This window comes from Corvus kubaryi, unplaced genomic scaffold (assembly GCF_017639235.1).
Source record: "Corvus kubaryi isolate FWS band 111438036 unplaced genomic scaffold, C.kubaryi_AGA036_p1.0 37266, whole genome shotgun sequence".
In the NCBI taxonomy this organism is placed as follows: Eukaryota; Metazoa; Chordata; class Aves; order Passeriformes; family Corvidae; genus Corvus; species Corvus kubaryi.
In genome coordinates, this window is record NW_024581081.1 from 9,151,539 (window position 1) to 9,178,970 (window position 27,432).

Consider the following 27,432-nt stretch of genomic DNA (forward strand, 5'->3'; position numbering starts at 1 on the left):
GCAGCAGCAGCAGCAGCAGCAGCAGCAGCAGCAGCAGCAGCAGCAGCAGCAGCAGCGAGGGGCAGAGGCACAGGGGATACAGGGAAGGAAGGTCACCACAGGTCAGCACCTACCTGGCAGTTTCAGCCTCTGCTCTCAAAGAGATTCGTCACTATTCATTCCCTGTCACCTTGGAAAAAGAAAAAAAAAGAAAGAAAGAAAGAAAGAAAAAAGACCCTGCTACTTACAACCCCTCAGCAAGTAAACTAAACTTAAATCGTAGTAGAAGCTGCAGCAGCTGAAGCTGATCCCTGGGTAGCATGAATAGCATGAATCAGATAGAAACAAACATGCAGTACACCTACAACTATGAAGAAGATGAGTACATGACCCAAGAAGAAGAATGGGACAGGGACCTGCTCCTGGACCCAGCATGGGAGAAACAGCAAAGGAAGGTCTGGAAATAATGTGTATCTGTGTGTGTGCTTCTGTGTGGAATGATGCCCTATCTTATTGCCGTGCTGTGTCCGGAATTGTTGGGGTTGTACAGCAAGGGGTTCTAATAAAATATATTTTACATTGTATAAACCACTTATATAATGTATAGTAGCTTTGCCATATTTTGAGGATAAAGCATTCACTTTTTTGATTCTTAAGTGAAACCTATGTCAGATGAAAATGATTTATGAGTCGGGAGTTTATTTTTATATTGCACAGCAAATATTCTGTCAGTACTTCTAAATTTATGTATAAGTATTTCAGTAACTTTCAACTTCAGTTCCTGGGTCTTCCTTTCAGAAAGCAGACTCTGAATTTATGTACGCATCTTATTGATTTTCAAAAAGAGTAAATTGCAATTATAAGCAGAGATGAACGAGATGGTTCAAAATTAGTGTGCAAAAAAGGTTGCAGTATTTCTGAGAGCAGACTGAAAAATCACTTTTGAAATTGTAATCTTGCAAGTCAGCTCTTTCTAGAATTTATCTCCATTCTGACTGAATAACTTGACAAGGAAAATATTGCCTAGAAATATTTCCACGCTATATTTGGAAAACTGTATGTCATTATTATGTTCCTATATGCCAGTTCACTGTCTGGAAAAAAAAAAAAAAAGATGTCTGTAAACTCCTCAGGATACAGTTTTAGAAGAAATCCTTCTTGCCTTGTAGGTGTAAGAAAACTATTGTGCTACCAAGTACTGTCCATGTTCTTTTTCTGAACATAGGCAGAAATTATGATCCCAACAGCAGTCATGTCAATGCTTTGGTACTTTAGTAATATTTGCAATATCTAATTTCATAACATTAAATTTTAAGTAGCATATGGAAAGGAAAGATGAAATAATGCAAAGGATTTATTGCTTCCTAATTTAAAAGGTGATGTTGAAGTCACAGCTGACAGATCTGGGATTAAAAGGTTATCGGCTGGTTACAAGAACGAAAAAAAGAGAGGGAGAGAGAGACAGTGGTCTGGACAATGAGTTTGAGTATGCATTTTGCATTGGTGAGCAACTTAAGTAGAAGGTGCAAATTTAGATCTTATGACAGTCTGTCCCACTGTTACAGCTTCTATAAAAGCTGTACTATAAAAGTATAATTATAAAAGTAAGAGCTGTTAGAATTTTTGGGGCCAGTGGGCTTGCTTTTCCATTAAAATTTGTAGAACCAATATTTTCCTCTCAGATTGATCTTATAGCCTCCCTCATTCTGTGACTTTTATCTGGTTTTGTTCATTTTCTTACATTCATACCTATTCAGATCCTCCTGTGTGAGGATAGGGGAAGTTCTGTTCTAAGCTGAAGTTCACTTTTCTTGATCTAGCAGCTGCTGCAGCTCCTGACCAATAATTAAGTTGTACTCATCAACGCTGGCATTTGTTTTCATTTGGCACTCTTCAGATGGTGAACTATACTTTTATGTTTTATAACAAGAATGACAGTGCTAAAGTACTTTAGTGATTTGAAACTACTCATCTGTAAGAGGTTGTGCTACATCTCACTAGGATTCAATTGTCCAGTATTTCAGAGAAGGCTGTTTTCAAAATAAAATGGACAGGTTACTAGATAGTTATGCACTCTAATGCAGTTTTCCTTCAATGCAGATAAATGTTAAAAAGGAAGGAGAATTTGGAATAGGTAGACATTCTTATGTTTACAGTAAGTCTCTTGACTTTTACAGGAAAGCAGGGAGCAATTATACTGCATTGAAAATTTTATGTTTCCATTCCTCTGAACAAGCAGTACTTCAGCAGAAAGTCAGATTTCCACACTGACAAATTAAAGCAGGCTCTGCTTTGCTTCCAGAGAGTAGAGAGTGTGGTTTTGCTACTTTATGTTGCCAGTTCCCAGGGTTTAGTTTTAGTATTAATGTGATACTGTATTCAAATAAAATTTATAAGAGGAGATCCTTATTCTTCATCTTGGAAAGAAGTCTGAATTTATTATTACATGAAAAGTAAGTACTTGCATGATAAAGGGCCTGATAAACTTTGTAGAATGTCAAGGCTTCTATCTTCTCCTAATTTGTGCTAAGACAGTTGCAGAAAGTGCTTTCTTAGGTTTGTTATTCATTAGGAGAAGACTGCAAGTACATGGGCGCAGATCTTTGTTCTAACTGGTAATACAATATTCAGAAGTGATCTTGCTGGAGCCCTGGCAGTTGGCAGCATATATTTTCTATTAGACAGTCTTGGAACAAACCAAAAATAAACGCCATTGTTTCTATTGTGGGCTGCCCTCTCCAGACTTGCCATTTCAGTGATATGCCTGGTATGAAATCTGTCAACAGATGCTGGTAACACATGATGACGTCCGTAGGATTACAATGGAGGTGACGCCTAATTATAACTGTGGTTCGTAGAGTATTATGGTCTGCTGTAATCCAGGCTCTTTGGTGGTTGCAGATGTCCAAAAATATATGAAGAACACTGTAGGAAAGAAAGCTGAGCTGTAGTTTAGCACTGTCTCTCTGAATGTGAACAACAATTTAAATGAATTAATTGAGGTAACATTTAGCCTGTGTCAACTCAGCATATCGAGAAAATGCAGCAATTTGACCATTTCTGCGTTAGACACTATTGGCAAAAACTTAAACAGGGTCATATGGTTGGGCATTTTAGACAGCAACGTGAAAGAAAAAATTGTATTTTGGATGGACATGCTGTCTACAGTAGAAAGTAATTAGAGAACTATGGCCTTAGTGCCTTTTGAATATATAGATGTGTACCATGAGATGGGAGACTTCTGAAGTCTGCTCCTTGACCCACTACACTTCCACTGCCCACGTGCACTAAAACAGCAGCTGAAAGATCTATGGAAGTGGCCCCTTGTTCCTTCAGTACTACACAGAAATAAAAAAGTATTGGAAGTTAGAAGGTCTGGCCAGAGAGGGTGGGATTATTTTCTTCATTCTGCTCTGTAATCCTAGACAAGGTCAGCTCACCTCTGACGTTGGTTTTCCCACCGGTAGAAAGAGGACAGCAGATATATTTGTAAGAACTGGTATAAGTGGTTTGTTCTATGGTCTGTCAGACTAGAGATGAGCTGTCTTTCAGTCCCTACCCTGCTGGACTGGAGTGGAAGTGGAATTCATACTAGCTTCTAATGGAAGACTTAAAACACAATTCCTCTTTTCTTCATAATAGATTTATTTCTTAAATTTTCAAGAAAAGTTCAACAGACTCCACAAACCTTTTAGTTTTCACTACCCTGTGTCTCAATATAACTAAAGGGAACGCAAGGAAATGCAGTGTCCCTTAGCTTAGGAAACCTAGCACAGCAATGCTACTCGAAATGCACACACACTGTATTTTTGCAATGTTTTTGATCTGCCAACACAGCTTGGTGAGCCATGAGTTAAACAGCCCTCTTGCCTATTTGCAACTTTGCTATGAATAATTATAAGAGTGAGCGTGCTTTTTAAAAACTTTGACATGAAATGTGGTTTGTTAGATTTCCAAGGAAGGTTGTGAAGCAATTGTTGTCCCTTCCACACTTCTACAAGTGTGGACAGTTGTATTGTAAGGCATCAACGGAGCTCACATATTTAACATGTGCCTTCTGCAGTCATTCAGACATGTCTGACACTATTGCCCTAACACACATAAGGAAAGAACTGGGAACATGTTCCTTGCCTTACTGATATTGTTAGAGATGAATGATCATATTCTAGCTTGCTGTATAACCCTGGTAGCACCTCTTTGTTAATGCAGAAGGGTTTTAATGTAGGTGTCAATGTAAATTATGGCCTTTTGGTTGGGTTTTTTGTACTGGTATAAAATAAACAAGAAGAGTTAAGATATTATTTACCTTAATATTGCCCTCTTTCTGAATGCAAATCTTGAAGACACTGAACGTTGTACATGAGTGAGGACTTTGGAAAAGATTCTTAAGGAAAGAAGCTGTGTCTTTTCAGTCTTCAGCAGTGCATATCAGATTACATTTCCAGTGTGACCTATAAGGATTTATCTGCATTACCTCCTTTGGCTGGTAATATAACTCCTGTTGTGCTTGCAAGCAAAAAAAAAAAAAAGCATTTGGAAGTCACATGTATGGCAAATTATTTGGAAGGAGCTATGATTATGAACTATGGATTATGGACAATATTCTTATTTTTCTTACGTTGCTGCAGCTTCATTAAGTTCAGCAGATTTGAGAGGTTCATTGCAGCCTGAAAGAGAAATTGACCTTGTGTTCAGTCTGACTTCACTGTCTATAAATAGAGTTACAGTCAGTGTCCCGGACTTACTCTGAAGTTTGCCTGGTCTTCTATGGATGGAATCTAAGTTGATTTCTTATCAGAAACCTCTTCCTGTAAGAATTCTACTAGGGAGTGAGAAGACAGATGTAGTGGAAGGAAACAGCTTCATTCTTCACTGGAGGAGAAAAATAAGCAAGGCTGAATGAATGAAAAATAAATGTAAGGTAGAAAACTTTTGGCAGGAGAGGCTGGATGCCACCAGCAAAATTCAGTACTGCAGTACCACTTCTCATGGATTTACAGGCTCCAGTTTGAAACAATTGTTGCGGAGAATACAACAGCATCTGCAATGTGTAGAGGGCATTCCAGCCTAGGTCTTCCTCTTTCACTGGGGTTAGCTGGAAATACAATTGGTTTGGGTTTTGGTTTGTTTGTTTGTTTGTTTGTTTGTTTTAAATCATGTAAAATTCTTTCCTTGAATAATGAGCCTTGGGGTTAGGCTCCCATGGCACACACAGAACCACCACTAGAGGGTTTTTAGTGAAGTAACACTTCTTACCCACTTGGAATACCAGTGGGATTGTTGAGAAGGCACGGATTCCCCTCTGCGAGTGAGCAACATGAGCAGGGTCTGGACATGAATGTAGGAGGTGTGAGAGAAACAAAAGGTCCTCTCCTTTCGGAGAGAGTATGAACCTTCTCATTACTTAGTCCTAGTACAAACCTGTTAACAGTTGCGCATTTCTCATAAAGAGGAGAGTCCTGAGTTGAGTAGCTTTAGAACTAGTTTCAGGAGGGGATTTAATATGCCAGGAGGAAAATCATCCAGAATCAAAAGCAGAATGATAATGGAAAAACCATGTGCCATGGTAGCATATGCTATTTCATATGCTGAGTCCTACACTGCAGTTCTCTCCCTCCTTTACCTTTTATGCAGATAATTAGGATGATGTAGGTGTCTTGGGAATTCTGTTGGTTGAAATGCAGGATTTTCTGTTAGTATTAATAGTTGAAAAGTATCAAAAATTTCACCTTTTTTAGACTTTTTTTCTAGTATTCATCAAGTATTTAGCTGCCTTGTATAGAATAGCATTGTCTTGCCAAATGATAATGTGTTACTGTAGAGGCAGAGTGCACCTTATGAAACATAAGTTTCAGCATTCCAAGGCCAAATGTTCCTCCCCCAGGTGCATCAAGAATTTTATTCTCAAACAATGGATGCCAAAAGCTCTAGTATTAAGGACACACAAAGAACATCTCTTGTTTTCTTTTAAATCCTATGTGTGTTAAATCTCAGTGGGAGATGGCCCCATAGAAGGTCTGCCTGAGAACTTGGTAGTCAATGGAGAAATGTAGTATTTTTTTTTCTACAATAGCATGTCTTGATTTTTTCAGGATATACTGTAACTGTCCCAGGTATTAGACACTGATGCAACAGAAGGCCGTGGAGTGGCAATTTCTCTCATCCTGTGAAGAGTTGCCTTGAGGGCAGAAGGAGTCTCTGTAGAAATATGGGATATGTTTATGGCTTGTTCTGTACTATTGGCCTCTTAGAGATTAGTGCTTGTTAAAATAGTAACATGTTAAATTCCTCTTGCTGATGTTACTTGCATGGAATGGTGCTTGAGAGGAGCATGCTGAAAGGATAGTGGAACGATCATATTTTGTCTTGGAAGCTGTCAATAAGGTGTGCAGCCCGGAATACTGTGGTACTGGTATATAAAGGAAAAATCAAAGAAAACTATTATGATATTCACTTTACTAGAAATTATTATGTAGGTACTTTGTTTGAATGGGAAGGTTTTCTTTACCACTTCTAAGTGAGAGAAATCAATACATTACTCAATATTATGTATTCTGTTTAAACTCAAATCAACCTCTCAATGTTGACCCATTCCAGGCTCTGTATGCTTTTGAGTGTTGTCAAATTGATAATTCCCACAGTCTCAGTTTAGCTGTTAAATGCCATTCACCTCCAAATATCTGCCAGCAACAGAACTGTATGATTATGAAAATAAATTGTAAGAACCATTTTATAATGGGAAGCAAAGGCTACCTGCTTCCTTTACTCATAGATACACACCATGGCCTTCCCTGAAATTCGTATAGTAAAATGTCTGTCTGTAGATACACTGATCCAATTAATAAGACAATAAGGATTGGAAGAAAGTATAGATCTAAGTGGGTTTCCATAAGGTGCAACCAATGTGCTTAAGAGCTGGAGAAAAGCTGTGTGCTAAGCAATGGACTTTGTAGTAATCTCTTGGGGCTGGGATGTCTGCATCTTGCCTGAATCTCTGTTTGGGTCACTGGAGAGCTGAAGAGAGGGGCATGGAAGGTGTTTGCTTGGAAGACCTCTTAGGGTTTTCAGCCCTGAGACTGCAGTAAAAAGGAATCCATGCTTATACAATTTCTCGCCCTGTGCAAGCAAAAGCAGGGCTGGGGTAAATTCTGTAAGCTAATGAATATCAGTAAGAAAATATCATGATTCCATCAACTATTTCCAAATAAAGCTAAAACAGCTTTGCAAAATGAATTTTGACTGCTTTTGGCCAATGGGGCCAGGTCAAATCTTTCATTAAAACCCTTCTGTCCTCTCACAAGACGAAATACATCATTATGATGGAAAAATCAGATGCCAGCAAATGCCTCACATGAATTGATCACTGTTGCATAAATTCTGATCTCTTTAATGATTTTCAGTTTAGGTAGTAATTTCTGAATTTCACTGTACAGTTCTACTGATTCATTTCAAAAAGACTGAGCATTAAGATTTTCTTTAATTGCAAATGGTGATTGATATGTAGATATTAATATTATTTTAGAAATTGTACTGCAGAACCTGCTTACAGAATAATGCATTGGATTTGTAGCTGGAATTCAGGTAGACATGATCTAGGAAGAAACATTTCAATGAAACAGAATTAAATGGGGATTTGTGCTGCTTTGCTTTGTCCCAAGTCAAAAAATGTCCCTCCTATGTGTTATTTTATAGCCTTACAAATAAACAAATATAAAAGTGCTTACACAGTTGGCAAAGTTGAGTTGATTTGAATGTCTTTCCTGCCAAGCATAATTTCTTCTGAGCCATAATTGTTGGGATAAACAATGTGTATCTGATGTGGTATTCCTCCACTGTGAGCACTGAGAAGTTGCTGACTCTGAGTGAGTATCTCTTTTACGACCATGCATTCTTTACTGTCAGCTGATTCCAGAAGAAGAGTGTATTCACACTGAGCACTCCATTTCTTCCTAAATTAAATTTCATTCCTAGTAGTTTGGGGGGATTTTCACATCTTCAATGGTTTGGGAACACCATTTAATGAAATGCTGTGATAAGAGTGTGTGACATTTTTTCTTAGATCACTGGATTTGTTGGTTTGAAATGTGCCTCAGGTTGAGAGACTTGATGCATAAAGGTTATCATAACTATGCAGGTCCTATACAATGCTATATTTCTACATGATAAAATTGGGCATGTATTTAAAGATAGAAGGTTCCTCTTTTCACACTGTTTAACCAGCAGACACAGTGTTATGATCACCTTCTGTGCCTGTTTCTGTACAGAACCTGTAGTACCTCTTCCTGGTGGCAGTACAAGGAACACTTCAGTACAGATCAAGACAACGTGGTCTCAGTAATCCTCAAACTACTGGTGTGGAAAGCTTACAGGGCACGTGTTACTGCTTTGCAGGAAGAGACAGAGGCAGAAGACTTTGAAATGCAATGATCTCCTTTTATGAAAGTGTCTCCTACTTGAAACGGTAGCTTGTAGAAATACACTTCATACTTTTGAAAGCCTGTCCAGAGGGAAACAGAAGGTGACAGCTGTCTGGCTGATTTTTAGTTAGTTTCTATAATTGGACCTAAAATTTCTGAGTGTGCACAGAGGAGAGAAAATAAATCCTAAACTTACGTCCTAAGTGCAAGAAGGGGCACTGCTGCTCCTATGTCTGGTCCTGGTTTTCCCCACTTTTGAATTATAAGGACACATTGCTTTGTCCATGTCTACATCTCCAAAACAGTGGTTGTAATACCTATGTACTGGCTTTGCAGATGGCAGTGCTAAGTGTTTACTGTACTTGATATGACTAAGATTTTCCATTTGCTTCAAATGCTTCCTCCCAACTGCTCTTAACTGCCAGAATTCCTTCAACTTGAAATCTGATGTTTGTTTTTGTTTCTCTTCAAAAAACTTGTAAATTAAAGAGGACCACCCATCCATTACTTTGATAACTTGCAGAACCTAATTTAGAGCAGACAGATTCTAATCTTAACTGCCCCCCTGAAAAGCCTTGCTCACCCCCACTACCATAGCAGGAGTCTGTGGAAAGTGACTACCCCAGGCTAAAATTAGCATCTGTGATTATTCCTTAAGCATCTAAGGAAACACTCATATTTTTTATAGGTGTTGAACACCCAGGCATTTCCACTGACGTCAGGAGGAACTTCTGTCTATTTTGCACCTTTGAAAATCAGCCTGCTATTTCGGCAGTCATAGAAAGGCTTAACTATCTAGCATTAAGTGGTTTTTTTTTTAAACTCCATTTTATATTTAATCTTGGCATCAGTGTAGCTTTTCACTGCTGCAAGACTTAAGACATTGCACTCTTTAATGCGAAGAAAACTGGTACCCAGCTGCCTTAAATTCAAATTTTAAAAAAGCAAAAAACTCTAAACACCCAACTGTAAATTATTGTGTAGCTCTGGGATATTATTTTACCTAGAGGAGTTCCTTTGGGCTATGAAAACCTCTGTAGCCCTAGCTCATCTCCAGCTCTGTTCTGGAGAGCAGTTCCACCACGTTTTCTTTGGCAGACTAGCTGACCATCTTTGACTCTACTACTATCCGTAGTCTTCCAGTCCCCTTTATTTCCTGGGACAATGATCATCTGCTATATACCAGATCATGGAAGAAATCTGAGGCAACTGTCCCTCTTCTTAATACTTCTTAATCTTAAATAATTTCAGTAATGGAGTTTGCAGTGCAGCCCCACAAGCAGCTGTATCTGTGCATGCACATATTATGTATAATGCACTTATCATCCATCTGGCATTAATATTAAAAGACAAGCAAAACACCATACATGAGGCTGAAGTTGGTTTTCTTCCCTTTTGCCTAAGGCCTTCATTTCCATGACCAAGCACAGGTCCCAGCATGGCTCCTGTTGAGAAGAGATATGCTATAAACAAAGAACTGGTTATTTAATTGATGAAGCAGTTTGCTTATCACAAACTCTCTACTGTCTAAAACTGTTGTTTATGCCTTCAACAGTTACAGTCATCGTTGTTTATTTACCTATCTATTCTTAGTTATTCTTAGTCTTGAGAACAGGTTACTTAGTTAAATTTCTTATTCATATATAATCAAGTCATCCAAAGATCCTGAGTAATGCTTTGCTATTTATTCTGGTTCAAAGAAAAGATAAGTAATTTAGGAACCTGAGCCTCACTAAACATTAGTTAGAAACTCCTAAATTTTTCTGAAAGTCTGCTGGCTTACAGGATATTTTAAATGTTTTAGAAAATGTTATTCTATAGATAATACCTCATTAAAAAAATTTAAAGCTTAAACAAATTAACTAGGTATGTTTAAGTGGTATCTTTAATCACAGAAATAACTAAATTCTTTAAAAATCAGTTTCTCAAAACAAGCATGAAATAAAAATTGATTTTTTTTTTAGTCATCAGTTACAATAGTGAAGTAGTTCACATGGACAGATTATATGCTTTGTGTATTGAGATATACTACACTGAGTAACACGGCATATATGCCACACATATATGCCACAAAACCCCTTTTGTTGCATAATTGGGAATTAGTGTATGAGGTTTTCCTTTCTCTATAAGAGTCTCAACTGAAAAACCTTAGTTTAGATTACAAGCGAAACTTGATTTGGTTATCTCCAAATGTACTACATAACAGAGTGCAAAGACAACATTTACTGTGTAAATTTGATTTTTGGGATCTGACTATTGACATATTTTCCCATCATTTATTGGTGTCAGGGACTTAAGACTGTGTGTTTTGGTGAGGCTAAAATTGAAAAACCTTTCAATATCTGTCAGAAGACCTGCTTTTATGATTATGGAAGTGCTTTAAAGAATGTTGCTAAATTGGATAGAAAAACAGTTTTATCCCACTCTGTATTGACCATTTTATAATGGATTTACTTACTCACCTGGCAGTGTAGTATATAATTACTGGATAAAGATAGCAAGGTGAAGAAAATCAACAGAGAAAACAAAGGAAAGACATTTGGAAAGCCAGTCAACTAAATCCTGGATTAGCCTACTTTAATTAATCCTTCTATTTCCAGAGGGCATACCTTTAGTTCCTTCCATACTGTAATGTGTGAATGCTTCTTTCATCTCATCCTAAATAGTGTTTGGCCATGTAAATATATATCTGCTCAAACAAAACTGTTAGCCAACAGCATCTGTGCTAGTTCATGAGCTCTTGGGAAACTAGGAAGAACACTGTAGGGTACAGCTGATGGAAGAAGGACCCGAGACTGGAAATAATAGGAGATCCTATCTCTTTATTAAGAAGGTTCTTTTGGCACTGACAGGGTAGTGGTAATGCATGTTCTTTGTTTAATATACTTGAGAGAAAGCCCCAGGCAGAATGAGGTGCACTGACTTTCTGTTTAAAACACACCTGCAGATTTCTCCCTTGCAGATCCACCATAGTATCCCCTTTGGGATTACCTATACTTCATTTTCAACTTCCCACTGGGAGAGGCAAATGAAACAGAGATTAGTCTTTTCTTCTGTAACAGTGAAGAAGTGGAAAATTGGAAAAGCATATAGAGGGAGAGAGAAAACAGTAAAATGGTTGGTCTCAGATATTTTATCATTGCTGATACAGTTCCCTCCAAAACTGTTGGCATTTTTAATGCAAGTCTTTTTCTGAAGAGGCCTTCTAGGTTGTTGATACTCTTCTGAAGCAGAAACACAGGAAAGGTGGTGCTCCAGAATTAACTCATTCCAAGACACTTAGAAATGGCGAATTTATTTTGACCCTATCACATTTTAACTTTTTGTTGTATATTTTGGTCCCATGACATATGAAATACCTTTCCCTATCCTTTTTTTCCTTGGTTTTTCAATACTTAGATCCTCTGTCTAACTAGCACTTAGAGTGAGACCTCCCAAATGTCTCTTTGCTCAAAAATGGTGCAGAAAGCACCAGAATGCAAATAGGTCTCTGTTCCATTAATTGAGCATGCCTTCAAAAGTATCGGGAGTTGTCTTAATTTTGTTCACCCAAGATCTGTATCTAAAAGTCTTGTAGAGAGCAAGAGAGACGGTGCATGGAAAAGAGATATTTGGGAGTGTGCATCAGTACTTTGGAATTTCTAACAGAACCTATGCACTTCATGCTCTGCAAGCTCTTAGCTTAGGTCCATAGTGCCCAGCCTGCCTGGCTGGGGAGGGGTATTTGGACAGCACTTTATGAGATATGAATATGTACCTCTGTATAAATGCAAAGATGCAATCTTTATTACATGGGTGACAGAGTCCATTAAAACTCTTGTAAAAATGTGTACATTTCTTTGCTGCACTCAACTTTGTGCAGTGTAGTGGCAAATCTATTTTAATGCCCTGACAACTGGGCAAGAACTAATTTATTTCTAGGCATGCACTGTAAGGTTCTGGGGCGTAAAGTGATCGGGAATGCTGTGTAAGGTGTAGCCATACTACCTCAGGTTGTAATGTCAGGCTTACTTGTTTATAGAGTGTACATGCAAGCTCTGCAAAGTGCAGTGTATCGGAGCAGAGAATATTTGCTTAGGATGCTCTAGAGTTAGCTTACCCTGTTAGAGGAAAATACTGTTGTGCCATGCAAATAGCTGGCAGTCCTCAGAGGTTTGGGCTGGATGCTGTGAACTCCCTGCCATGCCGTGTAAGAGTACCCTGGTTCCATCAGAAAGGTGCTGGTCCTTGTGGGTGATGATCTCTATTTCTGCAGATTTCAGTAAGAGGCACTTTGAAGGGCAAAATTCAGCAGTGCTGCATGTAACAAAGAACAAGTCTCCCATGATCTGTTAATTGTTGAATTATTAAATGCTAGAAACAATATTACCAATTTAAAGAGATCAGCATGTTCATAAAATTTTCCTTTGAGGGAAATACAAAATCAACATCTGAAAAGAAAAGAGAACAAAAGCCATTGACCAAAAATAGGTTATTCAAAACTTTGCATTTGTGTTGTTCCAGTGATTCCTTTTTTTTTGTTGTTTGTTTGTGTTTGGTTTGTTTTTAAAACTTTACTGCCATTTAAGAACTGTGTTCTGAATATATTTGATTCACAGATAACTTTTTCACCAATATTTGTTTCTTGAGGATTATGAAATACAAGTTCTTTCACTTGCTACAGCATTTTAAATTTTCAAAATGTACATGAGACTGTGAAATACATTCCATTGTAAAGATTAGTAGAGCCTGTCTAATTCTGCATTTAAAGGTCTCAGTCCATGGAATGTATTTATATTTCACGTCTACTGTGGGATAAAGGTTTTGGACATGTAAAGAAGTTTTATAACGTGGAAGAAGTCATACAGAAAGCTGTGGAAGAGCAAGAACTCAAACACTGAGTCATTACTCACAGTCTGTCTTTTCACTCTCATTGGAGAATGCAATTTAATATGGGGGCTATTATAACTTAGAAATTTGTTAGTAACTTGAGAACTTTGTTTACTTCAGAGACTATACCATTGTTTACTATTCTCTAGTGCTAATTGTCTACGTTGAGAATGTGCATTGAATAATGGTATGTAATCCAAAATCCAGAGGTATTAGTTCTGTTATGACAAGGTATTAACATACCTGTTGTTTTACATAAAAGGCAAAGAGAGCAGACTCTTGTGTAACTGTAAATGATGTCATGCATATTGTTACTGAAGTAGAAGGGAAAATGAAGAGTTAAGATCATTACAAACAACAAGGGGTTGCTCCCCATTACTCCATCTAGCTAGTATGAATTATCCAGGGCTGCCATAATACAGCTTTACTTGTGCATCTGGACAAAGGATTCTCATACAATATTGCCTGGATGCTGTTAGGAACCATCTTTTTCCAAGGATTCATGCATAGGATGTGCATGAACAAACTGTACTGCAAAAATAGTCATTCATATACAAGAGAAAGCTGACTTGCACTGCTTAGCAAGGCAGTGACATTATTAATTAAAAGTCTCAGTATTGCAAAGCCTTCTGAGTGGAATATTCTGATAGCTCCCACACCCCAGCTCATGATGAAAGATAACCTTGTGCTGAAGATGGACTTTTAATTTATTGGTTGGGAATGTGTGGCTGACGGGAACCTTTCACTTTTAGGTCAGTGTTTTGAACCCAGGCCAGGTGAGTAAGTGACAGGGTTGCTAACACATGCAGACTGTTTGGTAATATCTGTGAGGTGACTTGTATGCTCAGTTTAGCTCTCGGCAGGACAGGTGTCCCCATCACTTAAACCACCAGAAATGGCAGCTTCATTGGAGGTGCCCAAAACTGACCTTATTAGTGAGAGGTAGGGACAGTGACTTTTCATCCTAGAGGTGAAAGCTAAAAAGATTTCTGTATGTGAAAATGCTTTCTCAGATTGCATCTGTGGGGTTACTCACAGTCATTGCTATTCTTAACAGTTCCATGAGCCACTTCTTTCTCCATACTGAAGGGGCTGGCACATTCACTAAGAGTTTAAGGAGGGAAGGATAACTAGCATGTAACTAGATTTACAGTGGTAGGTAACTGGTTTATACTAAAAAGCTTGATTTGGTTTTTAAATGCAGAATTAACATGGGATGACAGTGAACAGATTCTGAAGATGTTGGTAGTTGTTATGTGTTGTTTTCCATCTGTTCACAGTAGGTTCTGGTTTTGATTCATTTTTTCACAGTTCTATATTTACAAGACATTTATAGTTTTGTCAACTTTCTAATCTCTCTTGCTACTGTTTCTTTATTGGGCTTTTTTTCAGGGTAGTGTATGAGCATCTCAAAAACAATGGTTAATTTCCCCGCAAAATAGTGCTGTGGAATATGGAGGGTTTATTATTATCCTTGAATACAGAAGTGGGATGCTGAAAAGCACTCAGCTATGGCTAACATTTGCTCCTATCATTGTTAAAAGGATTATAGTCCCTTGTGAGGAATCAGGGGTCATAATTTGCTCAGCATTTAGGGCAGTAAAAACATCTTTAAAATTCCTGTCTTAAGTGCCTTAAAGGCTGTTGCAAAGCTGGGGAGAAAACACAAGTGTTGGGGTCTCTTCTCAAGGATGATAATACAGACCTCAGGAAATGTGCATACCCATGGAACACATCATGGAATCCACTTCTTTTTATTTTGGTTTATTTAGCTTTCCATGAACACTCTTCTGCCTATTGACTTTGACTCTCCCTCTATCCTCTGTTTCTTCAGCTTTGTTTCATTATTATTCTGTCTTCACCATCTTCTTTCTTTTTCTCCAATATTGCTGACAAATCTCCAATATTAGATTTCTTTTTGCTAAGGGAAATTAGAGGATCATATGAAAATAGAAGAGGGAAATGGGGATCACCACTGAAAGAGCACCCTGACAGAAACAAAATTTACAGCCATCCATTGCTTGCCAAGTGCTTGGATTCCAACCAGGGAGTTGTTTTCTGCTGAGTGACTTATTTTGTAGTCTTTGAATCACTTATACACCTAAATTTTAAGGCTTCTCAGACACAATCTGGCAGGAAAAACAGTCTTCTTGCTATTCTCCCTTTTCAAGGCTGCAGTGTAGATGTCAGTTAGGATAGGAATCTTCCATGAAGATCACAGAAAGTATGATTGGGAGAATCGAGACTTCTTGCTAATCTGAATCTGGCTTTCTTCAAGTTATTTCACTGATTCGTTAAGATTAGTTTGAATTGTAGTTCTGTCATGAAACATGCTTACAGACCCATCGTTTTGTCTTACTCAAATGTGATAAGCATGCACCCTGTTCTGTCATCTAAGTGTGTAAGTAAAGGGTAGTATAGGAAATGCTTCAGGGCAGATTCCTACAGAAGTCTGCTTAATAAGCCCTTCCACTTAGAGTGGGCCAGTAGTCACCATTAGTAGGAATAAACTCTCTGACTTGCTAAATACACATTTTTTTCCCTATGGTTTTGTGTTTAGTTTTTCTCTGATAAATAGGCTGCTATTGCAATCAACTTAGGTACATGACATAAAAGAGCTTGCTTCTGTAGAGTCTGGATGGGGGACCTTTAAAATACTTTGGCTTAACCAGCGGAACTAGGATGAATGGCTAGAGTTTAGATAGACAGAATCATGAGCAGAGGACATGCGTGTATCTAAGTGCAGGCTTAGAACTGTAGTACAACTTAGGTTTTGCCTGCTTGTCCTTGGAAGTTTAACTTCTAATATAAGATTGGATTTAGCAAAAGTTGATGCTTACTTACCTCATTTCCCACTTTCATGTAAACAAAATATGCCAAACCTTTTATTGCCTCTAAGACTGTGTTTTTCCCTTTTTTATTAAAATTGCCACATGTAAATTTGGCACAGACCGTTCTGGTCTGCTTAGTGATAGGAGTGTGTTAAAAAACATTCAGAATTCAGAGAACACATCAGAAGCAGGCAGGAGAGGGTTTTTTTCCCTGGCAGTTCCTTTGTCTTTCTAATTCCTTCACCTTAACAAATTAGGTAGGTTGCAGTTGTTGTAAAGATAAGAATGGGTAGAGATATCTTACTATTCTTATAATGCAAGATAAAACCCATACCCATGCTTTTACTACAGGTTTTCATAGGATCCCTACCTCTTTTATTTCTGTGTTATTTTTCTGAGCAGGTTTCTCTTATTTGCATGATGCTTGAAATTCCAAAAGTTAAAAGTAGATTTAGACCAGTATTTTCCTACAGATCCTGAGTACCTTTTAGTTTGAAATGGGATTTTTAATATTGCACGTGTTCCTAGTTCTAAAATATCAATGTTTTGTTTGAAAGTACATTTTGAATAGGCAGAATTCTTTTAAATTGAAAAGATACTGGAACAGACAACCCTATGGTACTGCATGTACTTTGAGAAGTCACATAGTTGTGTTGTACAGATACTTGTAAAGCTTTCTTAAATGGGTGTCATCAACAGTACTGAAAAAGGAAGGGGCTTCCTTCAGGGAATAGATCTGTTGGGGCATTATATCGATGGTCCATCAAAGCCCTGAGTTGTCTGAACACTTACCTAAATTTTCACACTTAAGCTTGAGGCTTCTCTCTTGCATGTAAAGATGGGCTTGTGTGCCTAAAACTTCTCTGTCTTTTTCAGCTATCTCAGGTGATCCCATAAAGATATCTGCCTGCTCCTAATAAATTTTGCAATACTTTAACTGTTTTAGCCTCTTCAAAGACCTTGTGAAACCTCTCTGCTTTCTTCCTTTCCTTCCTGTTCTTTCCTTAAGAAAAAAAGGCTGAGGTGAGGATAGTGCAGGCAGTGACCCATACTAAATTTTCCATGCAACTTGCTACCTCCTGAGGTTTTTTCCAGTTTAGATCACTGGGACAACATAAACTTTCTCTGTTGTCTTCTCTGAAAGAACGAACTAAGGTCACTCACATTGTAACAGAAGGCTTAATAATCTAAAATTTCTTGGGGTTCAGCCTTGCCAAATTATTCTTCAAGGGATATTTACATGCTCTGGGTGTTTTTTTGGTTATAGTGAGCACTGTAAAACAGACGTGCAGTCATTCAGTACTGGAGGGAGTTGCATGTTTTACAGGAAACCCTACACTCACACGGGATTAGGCCACCTGCTTTGCAAGGACTGAGGTCTCCCCAGGCTCTTCCATGCAAGCAAAATGCAGAGTGCCAGTAAGACATGTGCAAAGTCCTGTGTGATGAATGTATCCCTTTGGTGTCTTCTCCTGTGAGGGATAAAACTAAGGGATGGGAGGAAGTTCCCTTAGTTAGTAGAGCAGATCTGCTGACAGTGCAGAATATGCCAGTATATAATCTCTGACACCATCTGTTAAGATATATAGACAAATGTGCTGGAGCAGGAAGGGCTTTCCCCAGTTTTGGATTTGGGGTTCTTGTGATGGAGCTTCTACTCACTTCCATTGTGAGATGGTTCTGTGCTTATCCTTTCTGTTGTTCCCAGGAATCTGGCTTTGACATAGTGCTTGTGATTTGAGGGTTTCCTTTTAATAACCTTTTAGAATATGCTAAACCTTTCCTCTACCTTAACCTTCATGTCATCATTTACTGTCTTTCCCTCTGCTTCACTTGAGTTGTTGCTATGCTCTGGCACATTTGGTGTTAAAATCCCACTTTGCTTCCTGGTGTTCTGGTGTGATCCAGTTGTACTGGTGAAGCACCTCTCCTGTTGTAGTTATTCTAGTTATTTTACTAACTTGTGCCAATGCATATAGGTTTCCACTGCAAGGGAAAAGAAGAGCAAGGGAACAGTTAATAATAATTCAAGCCAACAACTAAAATGTAATATTTTATTTATTTTCAATTAATAAAAATATATTCCTGCATGTATACAAGTATAGCTGTTCTAGATGCTCTAGGAACAGCTGAAAGATACCATGTGTAGTCATTGGTTTATATCAAGCTGGTTTAAAAATGCTATGCAATTTTCTGCTGTGTTTCACCTTCCAGCCTCTTCTTTTGGGAACAGAATAAACAGTTAAAAGAACGAGGGCCAACACAGACTGCATCCTAAGCCCAGAGAAAACCCCTGATTCCACAGCCATCAGAAAACACTGTGGACACAGGAGCTAGGAGATCATGTTGCAGGTTCACAAATTATATTTTAAAACATGGATAACAGTCAGATGGGAAATTCTTCAAGGGGAAACCTCAGTCTGGCCTACTGGGAATGTTCTGGCAGAGCTCCTTCTGTAACACCCTTGCCATGCACTCAGAGCCCAGTAATGTTCTGTATAATTACAGAGTGAATCACTGCATCCCATTTAGCCTAGAAGTAATGAAGACCCTCAGCTAACACAGAGAGGAAAAGCCCTTTAGAAGAAGGGCTGTAAAGCAGTTTCAAGAAACAACTCTATCAGACTGAAATAATTCAGGATAATACATATGTATGTAAACAAATGTGTTGAATGTGTGTATTTGAAGCTAATTTTAGTCAGGTGTGTTCTCCTGCTCTAGTTATTAGAATTTAAGGTCCATGAAAAACAAGTTGTGCTTCTGTTTTCCTTAGCAGGCACAGAATGGATTAAATTTCCAATTCAAGTAAAACCAAATTACTCCTGTGAGCAAGTAGCCTTTCTTGGGCTACTGTTAGGGGCACAGACAAGCAGACATGGCTTTTGACATAAATATTAGTTTTGAACACTTATAGATACTATAGAGATACTATAGCAGACAGAAATTGATTTGAGTTGGAGGGAGTGAAAGGCAGAGTTAACCTTGATATGAGATATGTGTACGAAATAGGATACAGGTCCCCAGTGCTTCATTAGGCTGGATCCACTTCTCAATTTCAATACTGAGTGTAAGCAAATAAATCCTTCTGAACTTGTGGAGTGTATCCCCTTTTGCACCCTGCAAAAGTTATGCTACTGCTTTAGTGATGTTCATTATGGACTCACTGTCAGTGCCAAACTAGAAATTTACTTTGCATTTTCTGGAGGTGGAACAAGTTGCCTTAACTCACCAGTATTCAAGAGTGTGGTGACTGGTACTTCCTCAATTGTCTTTATCCATATTATCACATGCACATGTGAAACTTGTTATCATAGCATCTTGTTTTCTGGCTTTGAACCACTATCAAAAGTAAGTTATCATTACACTCACATAAAAAGGACATGTGGGCTTTCTTGGAAGTGTAGGACAACTCAGATCTCAAAGACACCATTTTTCCCACAAAGCATGTCCTTCATTGTGCCTGTGTCAAAAATATTTGTACAAAGTGGGCATACCCGATTCTTTTTTTGGCATTTTCTGCAGTTGATTGATAATTAATTAGGGGTATCTCCTTTTTCTGCCCCTTGGTTGCAATTCTACTTGTCAGAGGCTTGTAAAATTAAGTGGCCTGAGTAAATTATCAGGTAAGAATTTTTTTCCCCATAGATATACACTTTGCCATCACAGATCTGGGAATTATGGAGAAGATGCTTTTGGCAGTCTTCACAAGGAGGCTAAGTGGGCATAGCACATAAACTGCATTCTCTTTCCTGGAGTTAGTGTTTCCAAAATAGACCTGTGACAGCAATAGACAATTAATGGTGCATTAAGAGAACATTCACCTGTGGCACTGCAAATTCTTTGACTTCCTGCCCTGCATCCCCTCTTCTGGGGTCTCTCATCTAAGCATGTTAGCAAACTTTATTTTGTAATAACAAACTTGGAAAGGAGGAATTTTTATTTATTTATCTTTTCAATTTGTAGAGTTACTTAGGGTAAATAAATTCTAAAAAGAAATGTCTAGCTTTGTAGACACTTTTTTGTATCCTTCCTAGTATTCAGCTTGATGCCTTCAGTCCTGCCTTGTTTCTCTGGGCAATCTGATACTCTGAAATGTTCTGTACAGCTCAGCAGAAAAAGGAATTCGCTTTGTCTAAGTCATTTAATAGCTTTTAAATCCCAATGGATTACAAATTTCCAGGGTACTATATGCTGGCTGTATCTTGATCTCCAGGACTTGAACATGCTTTGAATTGTTTCTCAATAACTATGAATAGAATTGTTAGTTAAAGCCAAAGCAGCGAGAACAAGCGGTATCACAGTAAGAGTAGAGGGATGAGGGCTAAATTAAATGTGGATTGAGGAAACTGCTAAAATTTGCAAGTTAAGTTGTGCAGTAGCCTTCGTGCAGTCACTAATGAATTGCATCACTGAAACATAGTTAACACTTCCCCAAGTATCATTTGTATAACCGTGTTTAGTCCTAGGAAAAGGAAGCTAGTTTGGAAGGCACCAGGCTATGGGGCTGCATGCTGCAAAGTACTGCAGTGGCATTTGCATGAGGCACAGGACAACTGTTGGAAGGGGACAGATAGCACCATGGCATGGCCTGGGGCACTGATAAAACAGAAAACTCTGAGCAACTGGAGTTTAAATAAAAGATGTAACTCTGTTATTCTAGATATAGAGGATAATCGAAACTATCTAGGTACAGATAATCTAAATAAAGTCTCCAATCACATTAGAGTGCTTCAGCAGAACTTGTTATTTCATGAATGGAGGCCCCTGTGGTAGTCCAAGTTTATCCTTCAGAATGCTACAAATGTCATACAACTGGAAAGAATCTTAAATAACCTACAAATACAAAAAAGCAGATAATAAAAACACTGTCTGTCATCAAACTATATATTGAAAGCAGCTTGACTCAGCAGTAGCAGCATCTTTTCCTTGTATATATCACAGGGACATTGGCTGCTTAGTGTCTGCAAAATGAATGAGATGAGAAAACCATTTGCTTGAATGTCTCAAGCAAATTCAGTGCCATAAAAACATAAATTTTCAAGAGAAACTATTTAAATTATTTGACAACTTTGTGATCTTTGGATAAAACTTACGTTTTGTGTCTATAAGTGCAGCAACAAGTAAGTTAATTTATATATATATATATATATATATTTATTTGAGCTAAGAAGTGCCAGGATCCATTTCTTCTTAAGAAAACTTCTTAAGAAACTGAGGAGTAGCCTTCTTCACAGTAGGCATCAGATTTGTATTTTAAGACTTCTCAACTGGTGAAAACTTAATTAAATGAAAAATGAGGAAAACTCATTTACTTGAGTGGTACATGGTGACCATTTACCATAAATATTTAAAAGAAGAGATGGAAATGGCTGAGGTTTTTTTCCAACTTCATCTCTGAGTTTAGTATGGTGTGCTTGGAACAGTTCTATAAACTGCAATAGCATCTGCAAATAAGCACATGTCCATCACTTAAGCTTAATTAATGAAAGGCTCATTTATTTACAGGTTCAGATTCCTAATATTTATTGCCAAATTGCCATCCAAGGTTCTCGTGCATTTACCCTTGAGTGCTTTCAGCTTTTTTTCCTGTTTTGGCATAGTATTATTCCTTCCAAGATGCTTGTAATAATTTTTAGTGTTTGCAAATGACTTAATGTGGTGCTAAGCCTTTTTAGATACATACTACCAGAACAAGACACTGCTTGAGGCAGACAAATTATTCTTATAAACTAGATCCTAACCTTATGGTGATCCAAACCAAATGCCATCCTAACACTCCATCATGTCATGCCCTGAGGGTGGAGGTGCCTAGAGTCTGTGCTGTGAGGATAGGCATGGTCTGGTTTCATGAACTCAGAAAAGCTAGTTACCTTAAAAGGAGAAACATTTTACCTTCCTGAATGACTGCTTTTCAAGCTAAGATCCCTCGAATACATCTAAAATAGATGCATTTGCAGATATGCTTCAGCGTATCCCCATCTGCACACAGAAGTTAGGTCTCTACCTGCAATTCATCCTCTGCAGGTCAGCAGGACTCCTGCCTGGAAACACTTCCAGTATTTTCTTCTCTCTGCTCCTTTTTCTGGCTGCCTCGAATCAGGGATTTCACTGCACAGGTCTGTCATATCCATAGCACTTCTTGCTTCCTTTCAATTCCATAGGAGAAGATGATAAAACTAAAATTTAGGAAGCTGCTCCTTGTCAGTGTAGGAGCACTGAGAAAAGAGCCCAGTAAGGTGCCCATCAATTCTTGACATAAACTGAGTCAAACTAAACAGTAGTCAAAATGTTATTCTTTAACAAAAAGTTGCTTTTTGAAGATTAGACCATTTGGGAAAATTCAGTCCATGTTTTCTTAAGGTATCAAATCTGTCTAGAATTTACAGAATTCAGTTCCAGGGAAGATTTTTGTCTTAATCTACTGGCCTTCATTATTCTGTTTCTGAGAGATCAGAAATGAAATAGTCTAAAGAAACAGGCAAGAAGAAAGAAGGCCAAAGGGAATTTCTTATTTACAAATGGGATATATTTTTTTTTTAAACTATTTGAATTAAATGTTTTTAATTTGGAAATTTGGAAGTTTGATCTAGTAAAAGAAGGAGAATTCCAAATATCTGACAATTTCAAGTAGCTGAAGTCTAACTTACTTTGTTCAGTAACAATGGTTTTTTTTTATAACTAAACACCTGCTAAAATACCTAGTAAATACAATCTTGCTTTATATATCTTAACAGATGCTGAAAAGCAAGGACAATTTGTCAGAAGGCTGAGGGAAGTAATGAATATTTAAAACCAGACCAATTTAACTGCTATGTTTTATAGTAGCCCATGTTTTGACTTCATTCATACGGAAGGTAACATGTATATGACCTCTGCAATGGAATTAGTTCTGCTTTTCACCTCTGCAAGTAAAAGCAGACTTGGTTATTCTCTGTGGACAGGAAAATATTCATGGTTGCTTTTGTGATAATTTTTTCCCCGCAAACCTAAGGATATGCATTTGTGTCCAAGTTTTGCCTTTATGTGTAGAATTCTTGTCTGGAGCTGCATTTGCAAGCAGAATCTAGCACAATATTGCTTCACTTCAAGAAATTCTTTTCATCTTCATGAGCATCTGGGATAAGAATTTTGTACTTGTCAACATGTATAGAATAAATGGGAGCTGGACATCCAAATCTCAGATGCAGTGTTTACTCAGATGGCTGAGCAGTTGTTTGGAAAACGCCCTTGATGTTGTTGATAATTTCTTTTTTTAAATGCTATTACAGACGTTTACAGCCTGGTGCAATTCCCACCTCAGGAAAGCAGGCACACAGATTGAGAACATCGAGGAGGACTTCAGAAATGGCCTCAAACTGATGCTCCTCTTGGAAGTTATCTCAGGTTAGCTAAAATAAAATTTTCTAGGTATTTACAGCACAGTAACTGAAACATTCTTAAAGGAAAAAAAATTGTTAATGATTCAAAACAGTGAACACAAATTCAAAGTAGACTGAAAACTGAGAGATGAAACACACTGTAAAGCAAAAAGGGGGGGAAAAGAAGCTCTGCTTTTTCCTTGTCTCCAAAATTTTCTGGTTTGTGCTTGTGTTCCAGGAAATCACAGTGTATCAGGGCATCACTGACATCACAGTGTTGTTGGGTAAACCAAAAAACATCAAGGACCTTGTCTTAGCCCCTAACAATTAAAACATCTTTACACTTAGGTTACAAATTCATTTTGTTCTGCTTTTAGCATAAATGTTTTGCTTTGCTTTTAATGACCTTATTGGATAGACCAACACTTTCAAAAGTGAGTGCCTAAAGTGAACCTACATCAATATTTAGTCACAAATAAAAGGTCTCATTTTTCAAAAGAGTGGAACATCCAAAAACTTCTTTTGCTAACTGTTGTAAACTCACTGTGTCACTTTTGTTATGCATTATTCAGAGGGCAGTCTCGAGGTAAGATCAGAATGCCCCTTAATGGGAAGGGAATAGCTCAAGCCATTCCTACAAACATACAAGACAGTTTAGATTTTTGCTGGAGATTTCAGTGTGGTAAGAAATTCTTCAAATGATCATTCCTCATGAAATGGAGAATCTTTGTAGAAAAGACTGTTCTTTGTGATCATTTGAAAAGATAAGTTTGTTCAAACACATCAGCCCCATGCTCTGAAATGAGCTGCTCTGGTGTGCTGGATGAGGCTGTTAAAAGCCATTCTTCTTGGTCAGGTGGACAAGGATACTGTGGCTGATCAGCTGGATAGAATCCAGCCTCTCTTTACAGTCGGGCAGATAAGGATGATGAGCTCTGAGAACATTCTGCCTTCTTAATATTCAGCTATTGTAACAGACAGTAGCAATGAACCACAAGTGGAGTAGCAGGAAGTACACATATCTTCCAGATGTTTAGGACAAACAAAAATGTTACTCTGGTTTTACTTCTATATCAGAAAGATCAAAGTCAGATGCTTCAACATTTGAATTTTCTTTACAGGATTTTGTTCAGACCCCTTTGGCATTCTTTCAGAAAAATACCAATTAAAATAATTGCTAACATTTAGGTAGCATTAGGCCACATCCACTCTTGATTTCTAATCACTTGTATGTCTGTAGCAAGGTGTATGTAACAATAAACACATTAAATTTGTTCTTCTGCAGGGGAAAGGCTACCAAAACCAGACAGAGGGAAGATGCGCTTCCATAAGATTGCTAATGTCAACAAAGCTCTGGATTATATCGCCAGCAAAGGAGTGAAACTTGTGTCAATTGGTGCAGAAGGTATGTGACAGAGCTTCAGTCCCCTTTACTGAGGTCACATTACAGAGCAGTCTGATGGAGACCCTTGGCCACGTTATTTGCATTGTTCTCTCCTTATGGGTGCCTCAAAAATCCCTTAATGTTGATTGCTGGACTGTATCTGTGAAAGGACAAGAGGTGGAAATTTCTGGACACCTGGAGAAGGATAGGGATATAAATAAGCACTAAGCTTAGTCTATCTCCAAGGTTAAATTGAATTGCCTGTTTCAGTGGGTGTTCAGATAATGATTTTTTTTCTTACAGAACATTGTGTTTTTCCTACACAATATTAAAAATAAGGAGCTCCTTTAGAAACCAAGTTGGATTCTAAGGTGTGCTTCATACAGTCTGGCATCTTTAGGAGATATTATTCAGACAAGACAAAGGCTGACATCACTATGGAATGGCTGGAACCTATTCCTATTTTATTATGAGATTTTCTGCAGCTGTGTTTCTAAAATTCAGATGTAGATTTAAGGGAGTGATCAAAAGAAACTGTGGTAGCTGGGGAGAGTAGCTAAGTACAAACATGTGGTTGTCTAGCTACATTCTGATAGATGTAAGCTGAGCTAAAGAAGGCAGGGTCTCACTGCAAGTGAACCTATGCCTCCCTAGGAGATTCAATTAGTTGTTTAAAAATGACAAAGGTATGTTTAGAACTTGTTGCTCCTTAAAGATATTTGCATAATGGTTTGCATAGCCATTATCATACCAACAATGATGTGGCTAGCATGATATCCAACTATTTTTGATTCCATAGCCTCAATGATGTGCTTCTTTTTCCCCACTCTAACGTGTCCTTAGAGCAAAATTTTGGCTGTAACCTTACTATGATGATGATAAGCACTTCTACATTCCACTGCCATTTTTAGGCCTTTTTAGATTGATTTATGATCCTCTTCTTCCTGTTTCCGGATTTCTACAGGCTTATATGTATCCTTATTCTGGCTTCCAAGCCTTGATCCCAGGGAGCTTACTGTAATTGTGGATGGAACAGGAGATTCTGTGGAGATAATGGAGATTTGGTTTTACTATGGTTTGGCCTAGTCCACTTGGTTCCTCAAATATTGTTCACCAAATGTGTTCAGTTTCTAGATCTAGAACTCAAAATTCCCAAGACATGTGCTCCATGGGCAAAGCGTTTGTTTGAACTCACTCTTTATTTATTTGAGACTGAATTGGGTGGATCACCTGAGTCCAAATACATAGCATGTTATGTGTCTTTAGGCACATAACAGAGACTTTTTTGGGGAATATATTGTCAGTGGGGAGAAATGGGTAATTCCCACAGGCACTTCAGATTTCGTACGAGCTCTACTGCATTTCAGAGGTGCCTGGCTCCCTCCATCAGTTGTGCAGGCTGCTGGGGCACCTGGGCCCTTTGCTCAATTAAATGAAGTGCGATGGAAAAATATTCTGCTACCTTAAACCTCTGCAGTTAAGGTTCTTCTCAGAGTGACATGGCATTGAATGGACAGCAGAGGGTACTGAAGAGACAATTTATATGTGGGAATGAAAATTAAGAATACAGATGCCTGTTGGTGAAGAAATGCTGAAGAAATTACAAAGCATGGAGTGAATGAAAGGTAGTTCCTGACGTGTTGTGCAGGAGATTCTGAGGCTTCCTAACCGAAAACAGAGTGTAGCAAAAGGAGTATCTTGAGGGACAGAGTGGTCATTCTCTCTGATCCCAGTTTGCACAAGGCTGGAGTATTTAAACCAAGATACATCAGCTCATATCTGCTCCTGAAAGGAGCAAGCCAGCCCTCTCACCCCCACCTCCCTTATTTTACCCCATTTATTGCTGGTCACTACTGGCAGGGCACTCAGGCTGGGGAACACCACTCGAGCACTTTCTGTAGCACCTGAAGGCAAAGCATCTGGGATAGCCTGATTAATTGAAAACATTTAAACTAACCCTGCTGTTCCCCGTGGCAGCAGCTGGCATGGGTTCAGATGCTCTGTGATTTAGGTGCTCAGTGATAATTCCCTTTGGGAAGGTGTCACGAAAAAAGGGCAGTAATATCTTCCATCTTTTCAGACACTTGCTGCAAGTTGACTGTCCATGCATCCAGTATTTATTCTTGCATGTAGCAGCAGGCCATACCTAGTAAGCCAAGAGATGAAGGTGATAGTTTTAGCTATTATTCCCTGTTTCTGGAATTCTCAATCTGCAAAATTGATGTATTAAAAGCAAAAATGAATTAATTATCATTTAAAAAAAATTAAATTCTTGGATGGAAGCATGGGAGAAAAATTCACAGCTCCTGTCATAGCTTAGGTGCAGAGAGGAACCTGTCATTGTAAGCCATTACACTATGTTGAGTATGGCCTGATGCCCACATTAGATTACATCCATGTGGGCAGGAGCAGATAGATTCATGTGCCTTCCCCTCCCACTCTAAACAGGCTGAGCACAAAGCCAGCTCTGGCACAGATGTGCTTAGTGCCCTGTTAAGTTTACTGCATCCCCTCTTCTAAATTTGTTATCTAAGTGTACTAGTTTGAAAACAAACCAGTGGGAGGCACCAAGTCAGAATAACAATTTAATGGAA

At 38.2% G+C, this 27,432-nt stretch overlaps 1 protein-coding gene across 8 annotated transcripts in view; it reads left to right on the forward strand.

Moving 5' to 3' along the window:
- The window catches only part of ACTN2 (actinin alpha 2), a 69,530-nt gene that overhangs the window by 47 nt on the left and 42,051 nt on the right, over positions 1-27,432 (forward strand). For all 8 annotated transcript variants that reach the window (XM_042025314.1, XM_042025309.1, XM_042025308.1 and 5 more), the window contains exons 1-3: positions 1-434; positions 23,365-23,479; positions 24,740-24,859. The exon at positions 1-434 is cut by the window's left edge. In XM_042025314.1, coding sequence (XP_041881248.1) covers positions 300-434; positions 23,365-23,479; positions 24,740-24,859 — 370 coding nt within the window. In that variant the 5' untranslated portion in view covers positions 1-299. The remainder of the gene's footprint in view (positions 435-23,364; positions 23,480-24,739; positions 24,860-27,432) is intronic.